We start from the raw sequence: 17,198 nt of genomic DNA on the forward strand, positions 1-17,198 counted from the left end.
TAAGTCCCAATTTTACTTGCTGGGTTAGTCTGAGTTTTAAAAATATGGATAGAGGATCTTGGGTTTCATAAAAAACATACATGTTAATGCTTCTTTAAAATCAATTTATCATTCATTCATAATTTATTTTAATCTTATTAATGAATTTTTATTAAAGAATATTTTTCAACAAAATGACCAAATCCATTAACAAAACGAAAGGATATCAGTATTTCTTTGTTGAGGTCTCACATGTTAATGTAGATTCGCACATGGAAAGACTATTTTACCCTTCATATTGAAACCCATGTAACTTACTTTTGAGGGGCAAAAACATCTTTTCAACAAGATCAATTTTTCATTGCAAGTTTGGAAGGGGCTAGAATAGTACTTTTACTTTTAATTACTTTTAAAGATTAAATTTTTTTAACTTTTGATTAGGGGTATTTTTGGTTTTTTTCTTTTCAAAGCACAATGCAATTACTAAAATGCCCTTACAAACAAAAAATATATAACTTGTATTAAAAGGCTTTTTGATTTTTTCATGTTGGTTTTGTCGTTGATATTATGTTGGGTTAGGGGCAATATGGTATTTTAAGAAATTAAAATAAAAATAAAAATATAAAAGTTGTTAGCACGTGCAACACACATGTCAGTGAGTAGAAAAAACTTGGGCCCTTTGAGTGGCATATGCAAGCTTCTCTGACGAACAAACACCTTCATTTGTCGTGGTGTTGGGAGCGGCTCATCGAGATCTTTATGGTGGATGGGCGTGTGTCGGCGAAGGATATACGATGTGGCTTTAGTGAATTTTTTTCTTCCCCTCTCCCCCTTTTCTCTCTTCTCCTTATTTGTTTTTCTTGTCCAATTTAGTCCTTATTCATTTGATTTCATGTTTGATTTCTTATTTATCTTTTTTTTAATATTTTTTTTCTTCAATTTAGTTCCTCATCAATTTGTTTTATTTGATTTTTGTATCAATTTAGTCCTTGTTATTTTAATTATTACTTATGTGCTTTTTAAATTTTTTTACATTAGATTGTTTGATAATTGAGTCTCATTGTTTTATTCAACTTGCTTTTGACAAAGTTGCCTTGATATCACAATCGGGTTATAGATTTAGCATGTTAACTCAGTTAATCTCTTATAATTTTTTTTAATCTGTTTTTGGTGTCAATTGTTTTTTGTCGGCTCATTTTATTGTCGTTGTGTTTTTTATTTCATGTTATAAAGATCATATAATTTTATTAAACTCAATCAAGTTAATGACCCGAATTATTTTTTTTATAGAAACATTTTTGTTGTTTTGACATTTTTTTATGATATAAAAAAAATTAAGCTAACTTATATCGTATCACACGAACCATCTAATTTTAATTAAAATATATTTATTGACCATGTTTTTACTAAAACAAATTTCAACAGTAAGCAATTTTACCAAATCACTAATAATCAAAATTGAGAAACCTCGATTCCATATGTGGGACAACCGACCTCTGCATTATGGCAGATAAAGAGTGTGTTTTGTATTGCGGTAACTGTTGTGGTTATGGTTTGAAAAAAGTTGTTTTATAAAAAGTACTTTTAGTTGAGGTTGGTTTGAAAAAATAGGTGTTTGGTTAAAACTGTGGTTGAAATTGAGGTTGAAGAAAAAATAGTTTAATGTGTTTGGTTAAGAATGCTTTTGAAATTGAGGTTATAAAATAATTTTAAAAAAATATATTAATATTGATGGTTTTAAATTTAAATATTACGGATTTAACTATTGCTATTATATCATGAAATAAATCATACTTTATATAAAATATTTTTTATTATTCCATGAAACCATTTATAATTCCATTACATATACATCCGACAAAAATTACAGTTTTCATAATATTTTTAGCATGTAATAAAATTAGATAAAATATTATCAGGTATAAAATTCACTATAAACTAGTTTTTTTAAAAAAATATTAAAAAAATAACACACTAAAATAATAAAAAAGTTCACGCAAGCAAGTAAACAGTACAAGACAATTGCACTGTTCACTATTTTTAAGTGAACACTGCAATTGTTTTGCACTGTTCATGTTAATTGCACTGTTCAATGAATAAACAGTACAATTAACATGAATAAAAAAAAAAAAAAAAGTAAGAAATGACTGTTTTTCTTTTTCTATGGAGCCTAATGAATAGTCAATTAATTTTTTTCTTAATCAAACAGCTGCAAACTTTGTTTTCAATAAAATACAGCCGCAGCCGAGAAAAAATATCTTACAAATGAGGCGGCCCAAAACTAGAGAAAATACCTTGCGAGCTGGCAAACAATTAGTGGGTGTTGCGTCGTCTTCGATAGGGAAATTTGGATAGCATTTCAGCATCTGGATGGCTACTTTTTGAAAAAAAAACACATTCATTTTCGGGTCAGATGATATTATACGTTGTTCCTTTATGACTTTTGGAGGAGGCTACGAGTAAGTAGATAAACGAAAAGGAGAAATAGGTGGCAAGGAATATCAGACAAGAAGCAATGAAGCAAGAAGAGCTGATTTTTGTTCCAGGCCCCGGTATCGGTCACTTAGCATCAGGCCTTGAATTAGCAAAGCGCCTGCTCGACCATGATGATCGATTATCAATCACAATACTTGTTATGAACATGCCCTTTACTCCATCTATTAATTCATACACCAGATCACTCACTGCATCACAACCCCGCATCAAACTCGTTGATCTTCCCGAAGTGGATCCTCCCCCATCAGAGCTTTTAACGAAATCCCCAGAAGCTTATATCTGTGATTTCATTGAAAGTTACATACCCCATGTCAAAACTACTGTCACAGATATTATATCATCCCTGTCTAACTCGGATGTCCGAGTTGCCGGGTTTATTCTTGATTTCTTTTGCGTGTCCATGATTGACATTGCAAATGAATTCAGTCTCCCTCCTTATATCTTCATAACCTCCAACGCAGGATTCTTGGGTCTTATGCTAAACCTACCCAAACGCCATGATGAAATCAGCGAGGTGATGCAAATGTCTGATCCTGATTCGTTAATACCAGGTTTTTTCAATCCTGTTCCAGCACGAGTCTTGCCTGATGCTGTATTTAATAAACATGGTGGTTATGCTGCTTATGTTAAGGTTGCTCAAAGGTTCAAGGATGGAAAAGGTATAATCGTGAACACATTTGCTGAGCTGGAGCCTTTTGTGCTCAGGTCCTTCTCTGATGATCACCGAATCCCTCCAGTTTACCCTGTTGGGCCAGTGCTACACCTAAAGGGTCAGCCTCACCCTGAAATAAACCAGGATCAGTTGGACAAAATCATGAAATGGCTTGATGAACAGCCTCAATCATCTGTGGTGTTTCTATGCTTCGGAAACTTTGGGAGCTTTAGCCCCCTACAAGTGAAAGAAATAGCACTTGGCATCGAGCAAAGTGGGTTCAAATTCCTGTGGTCCATGCGTTTTCCACGCTCTCCGTCTAATCAGTTCATGAATCCTGAAGATGTGTTACCAGAAGGATTCTTGGAACGCATAGAAGGACGAGGAATTATGTGTGGATGGGCACCGCAGGTTGAAGTCCTAGCTCACAAGGCAATAGGAGGGTTCGTGTCTCATTGTGGGTGGAACTCCATCTTGGAGAGCTTGTGGTACGGTGTTCCTATCGTTACATTGCCTATATATGCTGAACAGCAGCTTAATGCATTTAGGATGGTGAAGGAATTGGGACTGTCAGTGGAGCTGAAACTGGATTACAGGGTAGGTGGTGATCTTGTGACTGCAGATGAGATAGCAAAATCTGTAATATGTGTTATGCAAAGTGATAGTGAGGTGAGGAAGAAGGTGAAAGAAATGAGCGAGAAAGGCAGGAAGGCTGTGATGGATGGTGGATCTTCTTTCACTTCTATCACACAACTCATCCAGGATATAACAGGAAACAACTGATATGAATACCGCCTGCTAGTAAGGGTTGATTTCCATTGTAGTTGAAGAAATTGTGTGTGAAAAATAAGGTCTTCCTGGATGTATAACGTTAACAATGTTTTCCATATTTAAACCTTTCATTTTGCTGTCTCATGAATCTCTCTAGTTGTTCTTCTAGTTTCCAAGGTGTGTGATGTTTTCTCAACTTGATCTTCTATATTGTTAGAGTCCTGTTATAGCTCCTTCTGCAGAAACAAATATATCAGATTTGAAGTCTTCAAATTTCATCATGCAGTCTTTACAAGGATAGGATTGCAGAGTTGCTGTCTTATATATTTCTGTCATATGGACCTCCAAATCATTTTTGCAAGTCTTTTTTTTCCCATTAATCTTTGATTCTGCAAGACTAGCAAGCTCTCTGTGTTTGTTGTTTGGCATTCGGGGAGTGAGCTCTAGAATTTTTGTTCAGAAGGAAAAAAAACAAAAAAAGCTCTAGGATTCTCTGTTTACTGCTCGCCCCAACTTGACAATGTACCTGGTCATGTTTGCCGAGCTGTTTAGATAATTACGGGTCCATTGGCCAATTAGAAAGGTGAGCCAGTCCAAAGACTTTAGTGAAGCCGTCTTTTAAATTTTAAGTTTATGTTGACGGTCGTCGAATTTCATCTTATAATTGTTCTTCAAATCTTTTGTAGATATGCCATTAGTGAAAACTATCAAAGATTTTTTTTAATTTTTTTTTAAAAAATTATTTTTTATATTATCACATTAAAACAATCCAAAAACACCTAAAAATATATAATTATAGTAAATTATAACTTATTCCTTATACTCTATCAAGAATAATTAATTTATTCCCTATATATTAAAAATTATTAAATAAGTTTTTAATCTAAGTTAATCATCCATAGTTATACTCTCTTCGCCCATTATTATTGATCCTTTTTGGCTTTTCAAAGTAAATATAACATGATTTTGATACTCTCTTTTTTCTTATATTGATTAAAAATTTAACAAAAAAAATGTTATGAAAAATATAATAAACTTTAACTAATACTTAATTTTTCAAATTTTAGATCAATAAAATAAATTAAAAATATTAGATCATTGCTAAAATCCATTGACGTCTTCAAATTAACGAGGGATTATTGTAATGGATTAATCAGTAATTTTATATTCTAAAAATATTTTATTTTCAAATTAAAATTTTCTCAACTTACTTACATCATCAAAAGATTTTATAATATTCAAGTTATAACTAATCATATTAGTTAGCTAATGGAATACGCTTCAAGGAAGAAGACAAAATACAAGTGAAAGAAATATTAAAATATATAACCCATAAAAATAATTAAAATATCCACACCTACTCTTATTTATTTATTTTTATAAAGTGAATCTTATTAAATAAATAATAGAATATCACTAATTACATTTTATTATTCACCTTTTTTTTATTCTATTCCACACAAAAAAATAGAAAAGCACAAGGTTTTAATAGAAGGATTATGTTATAAATGTAATTAAAAAGAAATAAGGATTGATAATAAGTTTTAAAATTACAAGGACTAATTAATTAGTTTTGTTAACTACAGAGGCTAAGGTATAATTCATCCAGTGCTGACTGTTTCTGCTGCAGCCTGTACTTTGCCAGCTTCAAGTCAAAATGATCAAATGTCGGCAGTGAGATACGTCTGCCAAAGAAGATGATTGCAGGTACCTGGATGCTGTCTTCAAATCTCTAAATTGGAAAAATAATCTCAACATCCATGGCAACCCTAGGGAACCCTCTTGCCTCTGTCCCAATTAGCTCAAACCCCACCATCTTAACTGCCAATAACGAACAGAAAAGCAATCCCTCCACAGTCCCAATACTCATTGACAAATGTGCCAACAAAAAACACCTGAAACAACTCCATGCTCATATGCTACGCACTGGTCTCTTCTTCGACCCTCCATCGGCTACCAAGCTCTTCACTGCATGTGCTTTGTCCTCTCCCTCGAGCCTCGATTATGCTTGCAAGGTGTTCGACCAAATTCCCCGACCAAATCTCTACACTTGGAACACCCTCATTCGTGCTTTTGCTTCAAGCCCCAAACCCATCCAAGGCCTCTTGGTATTTATCCAGATGCTTCATGAGAGCCAACGTTTTCCTAACAGTTACACTTTCCCTTTTGTTATTAAGGCTGCCACGGAGGTTTCTAGTTTACTTGCTGGACAAGCTATTCATGGAATGGTTATGAAGGCATCGTTTGGTTCGGATTTGTTTATTTCGAACTCACTTATTCATTTCTATTCCTCATTGGGGGATTTGGATTCGGCTTATTTAGTTTTTTCGAAGATTGTTGAGAAAGATATTGTATCATGGAATTCAATGATATCGGGGTTTGTGCAAGGGGGTAGCCCTGAGGAGGCATTGCAGTTGTTTAAAAGAATGAAGATGGAGAATGCGAGGCCCAATCGTGTGACAATGGTGGGAGTTTTATCAGCTTGTGCAAAGAGGATAGATTTGGAATTTGGTAGATGGGCTTGCGATTACATTGAGAGGAATGGGATTGATATAAATTTGATTTTGAGTAATGCAATGCTTGATATGTATGTGAAATGTGGGAGCCTTGAAGATGCTAGAAGATTGTTTGATAAGATGGAGGAGAAAGATATTGTTTCGTGGACAACTATGATTGATGGGTATGCAAAAGTGGGTGATTATGATGCGGCTAGGAGGGTTTTTGATGTCATGCCCAGGGAAGATATTACTGCCTGGAATGCATTAATATCTTCTTATCAACAGAATGGGAAGCCAAAAGAGGCACTAGCCATTTTCCGTGAATTACAGCTTAATAAGAACACAAAACCAAACGAAGTTACACTTGCAAGTACCTTGGCAGCATGTGCTCAGCTGGGAGCAATGGATTTAGGTGGGTGGATTCATGTGTACATAAAGAAGCAAGGCATTAAGTTAAACTTCCATATCACAACCTCGCTTATTGACATGTATTCTAAGTGTGGCCATCTAGAGAAGGCACTTGAGGTGTTTTATTCTGTGGAAAGGAGAGATGTGTTTGTATGGAGTGCCATGATTGCTGGGTTGGCAATGCATGGGCATGGGAGAGCTGCTATTGATTTGTTCTCAAAGATGCAAGAAACTAAGGTAAAGCCCAATGCTGTGACATTTACCAATTTACTGTGCGCTTGTAGTCACTCGGGACTAGTGGATGAGGGCAGGTTGTTTTTCAATCAAATGAGGCCAGTTTATGGTGTTGTGCCTGGTAGCAAACATTATGCTTGTATGGTTGATATTCTTGGTCGTGCAGGCTGCCTTGAAGAAGCTGTTGAATTAATAGAAAAAATGCCAATAGTCCCAAGTGCTTCTGTGTGGGGTGCTCTACTTGGAGCATGCAGAATTTATGGAAATGTTGAGCTCGCTGAAATGGCTTGTAGTCGTTTGCTTGAGACAGACTCCAATAATCATGGAGCTTATGTGCTCTTATCCAATATATATGCCAAAGCAGGCAAATGGGACTGTGTTTCTAGATTAAGGCAGCACATGAAAGTTTCTGGGTTGGAGAAGGAACCAGGTTGTAGCTCGATTGAGGTTAATGGCATCATTCATGAGTTTCTCGTTGGAGATAACTCTCACCCTCTCTCCACGGAAATCTACTCTAAGTTGGACGAGACTGTAGCTAGAATAAAATCAACTGGTTATGTGTCTGACGAGTCCCACCTTCTACAATTTGTTGAAGAAGAATACATGAAGGAGCATGCCCTTAACCTTCACAGTGAAAAATTGGCAATTGCCTATGGGCTTATTAGGATGGAACCATCACAACCAATTAGGATAGTGAAAAATCTTCGTGTTTGTGGAGACTGTCATTCAGTTGCTAAGATCATATCTAAACTTTATAATAGAGATATACTATTGAGAGATCGGTATCGGTTCCATCATTTCAGTGGAGGGAATTGCTCGTGTATGGATTACTGGTAAATAAGGGTGGAATATGGTTTGAAGATTTCACCTCAATTCTCTACAGAATGACATAATTCCTCATTGTAGTCTGGGGAGGAAGCAAGAGTGATGGAGTTGTAGGAGAACTGGGAGTTCCAAGCTAAAAAACTTTCATCAAGTCTCCAGCACTTCTCATGGTGTTTGCTCAGGGCTTCAAGCTTAAGAAAGAAGCATCTTACTTGGATGGTATTTCTGTTTTTAACTGTGATGCAAAGCAAATGTATGGAATGTGAAAATCCAGATTTTGCTTTTGTTTTCTAGGTATTTCTTTTCCCCAGCACGTTGTCAGTATTGAAGTTTAAAACTTGGAAATTATATTCTCGGTGTTATTTTGTGCACTTTATGTTCCCTGAAAATGATTACACTCACGAACACTGATGGGCTCTTAGAGGAACTTGTCAACCATTACATTTCTGGAATGCGCCATGAGGATTCGATTTCTTGAGTAAAGCTTAGTTGATCGCAATCCAGCTCAGTTAAGAGTAGATTTTAGGAGGAACTTGCAAATATTGTAACCTTGGGAAGTTTGAAACATATTTACTGCTGGAGGCTTTCATTTTGTTTTGCTACATGAAGAGTACAAACCTCTAGTTGATGATAGCTTGTCTCCTGACTGCAGGGATGGGTGCTGCAGTAACCATTGTTACTATGTAGAACTTGCTATTTTTACCGTGGAGTTATAATTTGACTTACTTTTTTGCTGATTTCATAAAGAGTCAGCAAGCTAGCTTGTTGCTAGAAGAAGTTCAATGATTATTTTGGGCTCCAGATTCTTTGAAGTGAGTTCGAATATCTTGACCACATTTGTCCTTCCAGGGGCAGCCACATCTTAAACCTCCCATTGGGAAGCTCTGCGCTGTTGAGGGTTCAGTACCTACACTGCAATAGTTTCTTCACCAGGACTATCAATTCCTTTACATGTACTGTTGACAGTAGCTAAAATGTTGAAGTTTCTGAAATAGAATCCAGTATCCAGCAGCATGAAACGAGATTGATCTGATAGATGAAGTGTCGTCTAATCCCATAAATACAAGGTTTCTTAGTAATGGACGACACGTCTTAAAGAAATACCCTAGTAAAAAATTAAATTCATCCTGGCCAGCAGAAGGTAAAGGTTTTTTTTCTTCTTCTTCATATTCTGAGCTCTAAAGAGTCTTGAGTCTTGACCGAGCACCAATCCAAAACAATGAAAGATGAAGCTAAAAAACCTGGTAAAGATCCTTGAAACCCTCCAGTCTGTTGAGTTTAACAGAAAATGAAACCAGCAAGCTCTTGTTGATATGCCACATGTCAAAAACCCACAACTTGATGTTAGATCCGAAGCCTTCTCATTCCTTGGTCTTCCCAAAGTGTATATAATACACCCCGCCAAGTTCCTCACTCTACAGATACTAAACGTCTCTTCTAGTTCAACAAGACCCAAGCTTTGGCCTTTTTGTTTGTTAGCAATGGAAACTTTAACTGGCTTGTACACTAAGGTCTTCACAAAAAACAATAACAAAACTTTATCACCATCAAGATCAGCTCAACTGGGTCGATCTGATATTGGCTTTTCTCCATCTCCAAGTCTAAAGAGAGCACATTTTGATCATTTGGCTTTGTGTCGACGCAGAGATGCTCCATTGCTGGTCATGAAATCCCATCCTGCATCTAATGCAGAGGTACCTTGTTTCTTTAATAAGTTTCTTGGATTCTCATTTCTTTGTGTATTTGTATTGATATCTGAAGATTTGGTTCTGTTTGTATATATTATGTTTTTCATTTAACAATAAACAGGATAAGAAATAAACTCATATGGCCTTTAGAAACAGGACAGGTTCATTTATGCATTGTAATCAGAATGGATACATTACTGTGGACTTTCTCATATGAGCATGTTTGTATGCATAAAAACCTATGTTAAACATTGATTACTTCCATATCCTTGATTATAATTGATCAACAGTATCGCTTAGTGCATTTCCCCCTCTAAAGATACTCGCAGGTTCAGTGTTGACAAAGAGTACTAGTTATTGTCAATTAGCTGATGTGAACAACTTGAAAGTCATCGTTGTGATTCTCTGATATCAGAGGTGTAACAATGGTGCCACTTCAGTAGTATAAGAGCACCATTCATATTTTGTTTCAAATTGGTAATGAGTTATGCTCTTGCTCCACTGAGGTCACTCTTAAGATTAAGATAAGCTGGAGTTCTTTTTTTTCTGCTGGAGTTCGTTTTTATCACAACATAGGAGCTTAATCAAGTTCATATAATAGTTTCATCTTGATTGACTTAAATTTTCAAATAGGTGTTGACTGGCTTCGAGACTGCAGTGTCCGGGAACCAAAAAATAAGTAAGTCAATACTGTGTTCCAAATTCTTATATCCAAGTTTGTGCTTACTGTGACCTCAAAATATTGATTGTAGCTTCTCTGCCTCCCAGCACCAGAAAAAACTGTTCACGTGAAGTTCCAGTTGCAGAAGGAGTGCATGTTCGGTGAGCAATTTCTCCTGGTTGGGGAAGACCCAATGATTGGTATGTGGGATCCATCAAATGCCATACCACTCGACTGGTCAGAGGGACACACATGGAGTGTTGAGCTGGTAAGGAGGAACTATTAAAAGACACTAATCTACTGGTACTCAATGAGATATAAGATACAAACTCTGAATTATGGCAGGATGTGCGCATTGATTTGACGATGCAATACAAGTTTATTCTTAAAAGAAGCACGGGAGAAATTCTTTGGCAACCTGGTCCAGACAGAATATTCAAGACATGGGAAAGCAGTAGCAGTGTAGTGATTGCAGAGGATTGGGAAAATGCTGGAGCTCAAAAAATTATGGAGGAGCAAATGATCAATACTCCAGATTTGGAGCCTGTTGGTGCTGGAAATGTTTCTCTTCAGGGGGGAGAAGTTATGTCTGATGTCAACAAGGATTTAATGCTTTCAGGGCACATTGCCTGTGCAGAAGATAAATCAAATGGTAAGTATGAGGTTGTCAATGGGATTGCCTATCCAGCGGAGGGACATATAATTAATGCAGACATAAAACTTGAGTCAGGGGAATCTTTTGGTAGCAGAAAAGAGGTGTCAGTGCCAGCAGACAAGAATAACTGTGCAACTCCAACTTGCAAGAACCCAGTAACCATGGAGGATGAAGAAACCTTGTTGACTTGTGAACAACGCACTGTTCTTGTACCTGGTTTGAAATCCTCCACAAGCAGTCTCTAGTGAAGAAGCACTTTCCAAGGAACTAGGCTCCATCTTTGCTGAAACCTCAATTGGAATCTAAGCAACCAAGCCCAGAACGTGCCTGGGGCAACTTTTTGATGAACCAAATTGTTATTATTATTATTATTATTTTCAGACTTCTGCTTTGGGAGCAATAATCCACGCATTCTCCCTGTTTCTGCTGAAATATGTTCGGGACTTGATTATGTAAATATAGCTTCTGTTTGAATTTTATCTTATTGAATAATGCACTTACTGCCTCTCATTAAATATATATCGCAGCCCCTTCGCTGTTTGCAGTGTTATGCTACTGAATTTGCTGCACGATGGAAGGATGCTAAGGTCTTAGACATCTTGCACCTGAGATCCAGTTTGCAATTTGCTAATTTGCCGATCCAGAATTTTGCTAGCTGAATCCCGTCAAGTTGAACTCCTGTTTCTGAGGACTACACCTAAATTTTTGCTAGCTCTATGACTCAAGAACTTGACTCTCATCCTGGGAGTACATATGCTTCAAAAACAGCTTCCTGTCTAAACGGCTTGAAAAGCATACTGCCATTTCATTCCTGTACTTCTTCTAGGATAGCATTTCATAATGTTCGACCGCTGTAGAGCAGGACGTGCTTTCTGTGTTGAAATACAATCTTAAGTCAGTACTGCTCGACTCTGGATCAAGTCCAAACCTTGAGGTTCATCGAAGAGGGATCGGCGAGCTGCTTTGCTATCGAAACTTGGGCTGACTATTGCATTGTTACTTTCATTCACCATTTGCAGAGTCGAACAATCCATTCGACTCTCATCGATTTGAGCAACTCTCCGCTCTCTCGTGCAAATTAAAAGAGCAGCTGTAATTGAGATAAAATGTGATAGAACAGTATCAATCTGGTGAAAGGCATATAAGCCTGTATAGGGTAATATCGGAGGCAAGAACTCAGTTTTCTAGTCTCCTCTGGTGACCTCCTGGAACCTTCTGATTTGTTGGGATCTATTCACGTAACACCTACAGAAAAGGATTACGAAGACTACAAGCTATGCGATTCATCAGCTCTGACACCCTCTAACCAACATCCTAGATGAAGCAGGAACCGGGTCAGAAGGATCATGCCCTCAAGGAGGCGTGCGTACCGAGTGCCTGACGGTAAATGGTGTCATGACAAAGTAAGTGAGACCAAACTTGGGCTATCGGCCATTTGGCCTGTAGAATACAATGAAATAGTATCAGATGCATAATACAAGCCATCCATACCTTGCATGTCGATCCAAATTACCTGTCACTCATATATACCTGTGAAAAATTTGAACCAATCATAGCACAAATATCTATGGTAATTTCCGCTCAGAAATAACTCAAGAAAAACAGAGCAATCATCCATATGACTGATCATAGGGTGTTTTTAAAGTACTTGGAACTAGCAAGTACCCATTGGCATCTTACAGTAGAAAAAAGGGATTGAATGCCACCACAATACAATGAACCAATTGCAATTAACATTCTACGTATTATATAGATGTGAGATTGCCTCTTCCTAAATGACGTCAAACTGTTCTGCAAATCCATCCCTTTTGAAAAAACATATCATCAGACACTCTGCTCTGTCAAGCTGCAACTATGCAGATTTTGATGCAAAGTTTCACAATACAAAGTCTGGGATCAACCCTAGTGCCCAAAACAAAAGCCATTGTCACTATCAGAAACCATGATAAGAATCACCTGGTTGCGTACTGGCAAAGTGAGCATATCTAGTAATGTGAGCATTATCTCTCTGCTTTACGCCTGTGATCATCTCTTTCTCGATGACGATTGGAGGAAGAATCCCTCCCATGTGCAGACAATTTGTCCCCTCGTCTCTTATCTTGCTCTTCTCTAAAATAGGACTCTGTTTCATTCCTTCTTGATCTCCTTTCTTCCCTCGTACCATCATCTTCTCTTGACCTGGGTTCAAATTCATCACGATCATGCCTCCTCGGTATTTTTTCCTCCTTTCTATAATTATCTCCTCTCAACTTCGGTTCAGGTACAATATCCTTGTGCCTTTTCAATCTATTTTCATCTCTCTTATAATCATCTTCTCTTGGCTTTGGCACAAATGCATCATCTTCGAGCCTTCTTAATTTCTTGTCTTCCCTTCTGTTATAATCTTCTCTTGGCTTCTGCACAATCTCATTATCATCATGCCATCTTGATCTCTTTTCCTCCCTCCTATCATTTTGTTTAGGGTGGCTCTCTGAGGGCATGTTATAGCTAGATCTTTCCTCACTCTTCTTAGGACCATCAAACATTTCATGTCCCCATCTAGAACTTTTATCTTGAGCACCCCAGCCTGTGTTTGCAGCTCTCTAGATACAAAAAGAAAGCAAAGCATAATTATGTGAGCCAGCTGTATTGAAATGCAAAATGAGTTGCAAGAACCTAATCTGCACAGCACATTCAGCAAACTTACCCCACAAAGTAATTTAAACCAAGAACATAATTCTCTTGGTCAGGAGATGAATTAAAATAAAAAAATAACAAAGCAGTTAAGAGGATTGAGTGATGATTTCCAAATCAAAGAAACAAATCCCCAGCCAATTAAGAAGGTATGTGAATAGGAAGTAACTACATCTTGAAGGCTTAAAGCAGCAAGTAGAAAAGACTCTCAATCATCATTGTCCAGCTCAATGAGCCACCTTTGTAAGCAAGAAAGAAATTTTATCTCAAACCACAATCAACTGCTATCAATACTGATCTCAATGTTAGTATTGGAATCATTATATCAGTGCTTATGATGGGCAGTTCCGATGCATGGACTATTTCATGGCATGGCCAATTTCTCTGGTCATTGATTCAAGGATTCATTCTAAATACACATTAACAAACACTGACTACTAAATAATCAGACTTCAAATCAATGGATATGCAAGTCAGTTTGTCACCAATTTGACCACAGCTAACTACAGACAGGGAGGTTCAATTTCATGGGCAAATTTCTAAGAGCAACCTTTAAAAAAGAACAGCCAGCTGCATGTGGATTGCATGAAAGAACGGTTTAGATTTTAGAACATCAACGAGTTACTTTTTAAAAAAAGACAGTAAAATTATACTGAAAAACTTATAAAAACAAACAATTGAAAAATGATTCTCTTATGTAAGATGAGTACTGTGCAATGAGCATTATCATCCAATTAATTTCAAAAGGAAATAAAGAATGAGGTTGAAAAGGAGAAAATATTAAAATCAAATGTTAGTTTTTAAGACCTTTAAATTCATTTTGAAGCTTCCATACCTATTAATTGCATATAAAAGTACGCAGGCTACTAAAGGGACAGCCATCCAAAAAACAATGATATATCAACAAATGTCTTCCCCAGGGATCTATGAACCTTACTTGCTCATCATGGGAAAATCTGCACCCAGCTCCACGATTACATTCACCTCTCTGGAACGCATGACAAACCCCCCGGGCCTCCCTCTTCTGCTGCGCTGTCTCTTCATCTTCTTCTTCTTTCTTCTTGTACTTAGTAACGTGGTCAACCCTTATAATTCGGCCAAGAACCTGAGCTCCATTCAGATTATCTGAAAGAAAGCCAAAAAGATTTGTCCATTGCAAGCATATTAGAAAGCAAAAACACTTAGGTAGTAACTACTGTCCATTGCAAGCATATTAGAGACAGGGGGGACCAACCTACAGCAAGATTTGTACTTCTCTGATCCTCGTATGCAATAAATGCAAAACCTTTTGATTTACCAGTACCCTTGTCTCTTACTAGATTAGCATCAACTACCTCCCCGTATCTGGAAAAACCCATTTTGAAACACATAAATATTAGTGAAAAAAACAAGATCATCTATTAGCTAATCCCTTCAAACTCATTTCTAATTAAGCAGCCAACTCCGAAAATAAGAACAGTAATAATCAACAGAAAACCACACGCTGCCTTTTCCGAGACCAAAAAGAAAAACCCACGAATGTTGAACCCTTTAATCCGTAATTAAAAATAAAAATACACAGTATTGAAGAGGGAAAGAGAGAGTTACTGAGCAAAGACAGCAAGGAGATCGCCTTCAGTGAGATCGAAAGGAATGCCACCCACAAAGACATAAGCAGAGTCTTTGTACTTAGCATGCCATGATGCTTCCTCTGAAATCCCTAACGCAGCTTCTTTTGAGTTTATGTTTTGGATTCGTTTCACCAGCGTCAATGGATTCATAGCTACCACCCCCTCTCCTTCTCTAAAGTCTAAACCTCTCTTTTCTCTCCTCCCTTTCTCCTTCTCCCTGTCCCCGATTTGTCTTCGATTCTTTTCACCAACGTTAATGGGCCGGTAAGTGATTTCGTCTTTTTGACACGGTTTAACTGGACCGACTTGCCTAGCCCGCCCGCGTGGTTCCAAAGTTCCAATACAAGGGTTTTTTGTTTTTTTTTTTTTTTTTCCTGAATAACAACCAATAAAAGAGATTATTAGGGTACTTGCTCGTATAAAATTGGGTTTTTTAGGTAATTATGGTGTTTAATCTCCCTTTTATGATGTGAAAAGGGAAATAATCAAAGAATATTGATGATTTATTAGAAAGTAGATGAATGGGAGAGGCTGATTATTGTAACCAAAATAAAAATGAAGAAAGGCAAAGTATATTTTCCTAATAATTCATAAAATTTTCAACTTCGATCACAAACTTTAAAAAAACATTATCTCACAAATCTCTTGAAGTTACTAGAAATTTACATGGTTATTAACTTTAAGACTTGTGAGATTAGTCAAGGTACATGCAAGCTGGTTCAAACACCTACATTAATAAAAAAAAACATTATTTCAAACTTCTAATTTTTTATCAATATTATACCAGGTTTCATATCAATTATTCTTTATTTTTAACTTTTAATTGTTTATTCATTTCAAGATTCATGGATATAGAAAACATGAAGAATGGGTGATATAAAACCATCAACATTATTAATCTATTTTTTTTCTCCAAAAAAAAATATGCAAGTGTTGCAAACATGCTTTTCAGTGCATAGAAAAACTTTAATCACATGATAAAAAGTTAATACAAGTCTTTAATATATACTAAATCAAGAATTATATTTATCCATAAATGTCAAGAAAGCTTTGACGAACCGAGGATTGAGCCGAGAAGCTGGAGCTCTTAATTTTTTTTAATTACACAACAATGAAATTGTTCCTGTTTTTAAGAAAACTAATGGTCCAAACTCGGTTGATAACAAAACAATTTTAAGATGTAATTCATCCTTTTATAAAAAAAATAAAAATAAAAAAAGACATCATATTACCTGCAACGGAAAATGACGCATCGCCTGCTAGTATGATGGTCGATCATCCTGGGCGCCCGAAATGGAAGGCTCTGGTCCTTATGACCCAAAGAACCCATTTTGCAACCAAATGGTCACCTAAAAATTACTGTTGAAAACCATCTAGATAATGATCTAGTGATAAGAGCCTGGGACTAAGAGGTTTGCTCCCTCTGTAGTCTCAGGTTCGAGTCATGTGGTTGCTCATATGATGGCCACTAGAGGCTTACATGGTCGTTAACTTCAGGGCCCGTGGGATTAGTCCCGGACACCCACGTTAAACTAAAAAAAAAAATTACTGTTGAAACTTCAATAAACTTGTTGATAACCTCATCTAAGACTCTAAACTCCTCAAAAATGAAAATTCCAACATTGATAGATATAACTCAGTTGATCATATTCTAGGTTTGATCTTTAAAAATTACCCGTTCGAGTCTCACAAACTTCAGAGTTACTAGAGGCTTACATGGTCGTTATCTTTAGAGCCCGTGGGATTAATCAAGATGCACATAAGTTGACCCGAACACCGACATTAATAAAAAAAAAATCATAATAAACTTCTTTTTACCGAGATTAAAGGCTAAAAATATTTTAGAATAATATAAATAATATTTTAATTTCTCTGGTAATAGCTTAAGTTGAAATAGTTTTTTAATATAATATTAGAGTTTTATTAACTAAGTAAATATGAGTTTGAATTTTATAATTTTTATTTTATTTAATAAAATTAAATATAATATAATATAATAATGGGTTTGTAGGTATGCAAGATTCTAAAAAATTTAAATTGTATATTAA

General features: G+C 36.3%; 4 protein-coding genes across 4 annotated transcripts; 3 read left to right on the plus strand and 1 right to left on the minus strand.

The window, feature by feature from the left end:
* Positions 1–2,373: 2,373 nt before the first annotated feature.
* Positions 2,374–4,176, plus strand: LOC7468569 (UDP-glycosyltransferase 71K1). The gene has a single exon (XM_002314075.4). It carries the CDS (start codon positions 2,495–2,497, stop codon positions 3,908–3,910), a length of 1,416 nt encoding a protein of 471 aa, XP_002314111.2. The 5' UTR covers positions 2,374–2,494; the 3' UTR covers positions 3,911–4,176.
* A 1,313-nt stretch (positions 4,177–5,489) lies between these two features.
* LOC7468568 (pentatricopeptide repeat-containing protein At2g29760, chloroplastic) lies at positions 5,490–8,600 on the plus strand. The gene has a single exon (XM_002314074.4). It carries the CDS (start codon positions 5,659–5,661, stop codon positions 7,873–7,875), a length of 2,217 nt encoding a protein of 738 aa, XP_002314110.3. The 5' UTR covers positions 5,490–5,658; the 3' UTR covers positions 7,876–8,600.
* A 139-nt stretch (positions 8,601–8,739) lies between these two features.
* Positions 8,740–11,384, plus strand: LOC7481484 (uncharacterized). The gene is made up of 4 exons (XM_002314073.4): positions 8,740–9,557; positions 10,185–10,230; positions 10,320–10,480; positions 10,558–11,384. Exons 1-4 carry the CDS (start codon positions 9,177–9,179, stop codon positions 11,110–11,112), a joined length of 1,143 nt encoding a protein of 380 aa, XP_002314109.4. The 5' UTR covers positions 8,740–9,176; the 3' UTR covers positions 11,113–11,384.
* A 1,036-nt stretch (positions 11,385–12,420) lies between these two features.
* LOC7468567 (zinc finger CCCH domain-containing protein 25) lies at positions 12,421–15,400 on the minus strand. The gene is made up of 4 exons (XM_002313349.4): positions 15,128–15,400; positions 14,775–14,884; positions 14,478–14,665; positions 12,421–13,449 (listed from the first exon to the last, which is right to left on the minus strand). Exons 1-4 carry the CDS (start codon positions 15,298–15,300, stop codon positions 12,868–12,870), a joined length of 1,053 nt encoding a protein of 350 aa, XP_002313385.4. The 5' UTR covers positions 15,301–15,400; the 3' UTR covers positions 12,421–12,867.
* Between the last annotated feature and the right edge of the window lie 1,798 nt (positions 15,401–17,198).

This window comes from Populus trichocarpa, chromosome 9 (genome assembly GCF_000002775.5).
Source record: "Populus trichocarpa isolate Nisqually-1 chromosome 9, P.trichocarpa_v4.1, whole genome shotgun sequence".
NCBI classification, from domain to species: Eukaryota; Viridiplantae; Streptophyta; class Magnoliopsida; order Malpighiales; family Salicaceae; genus Populus; species Populus trichocarpa.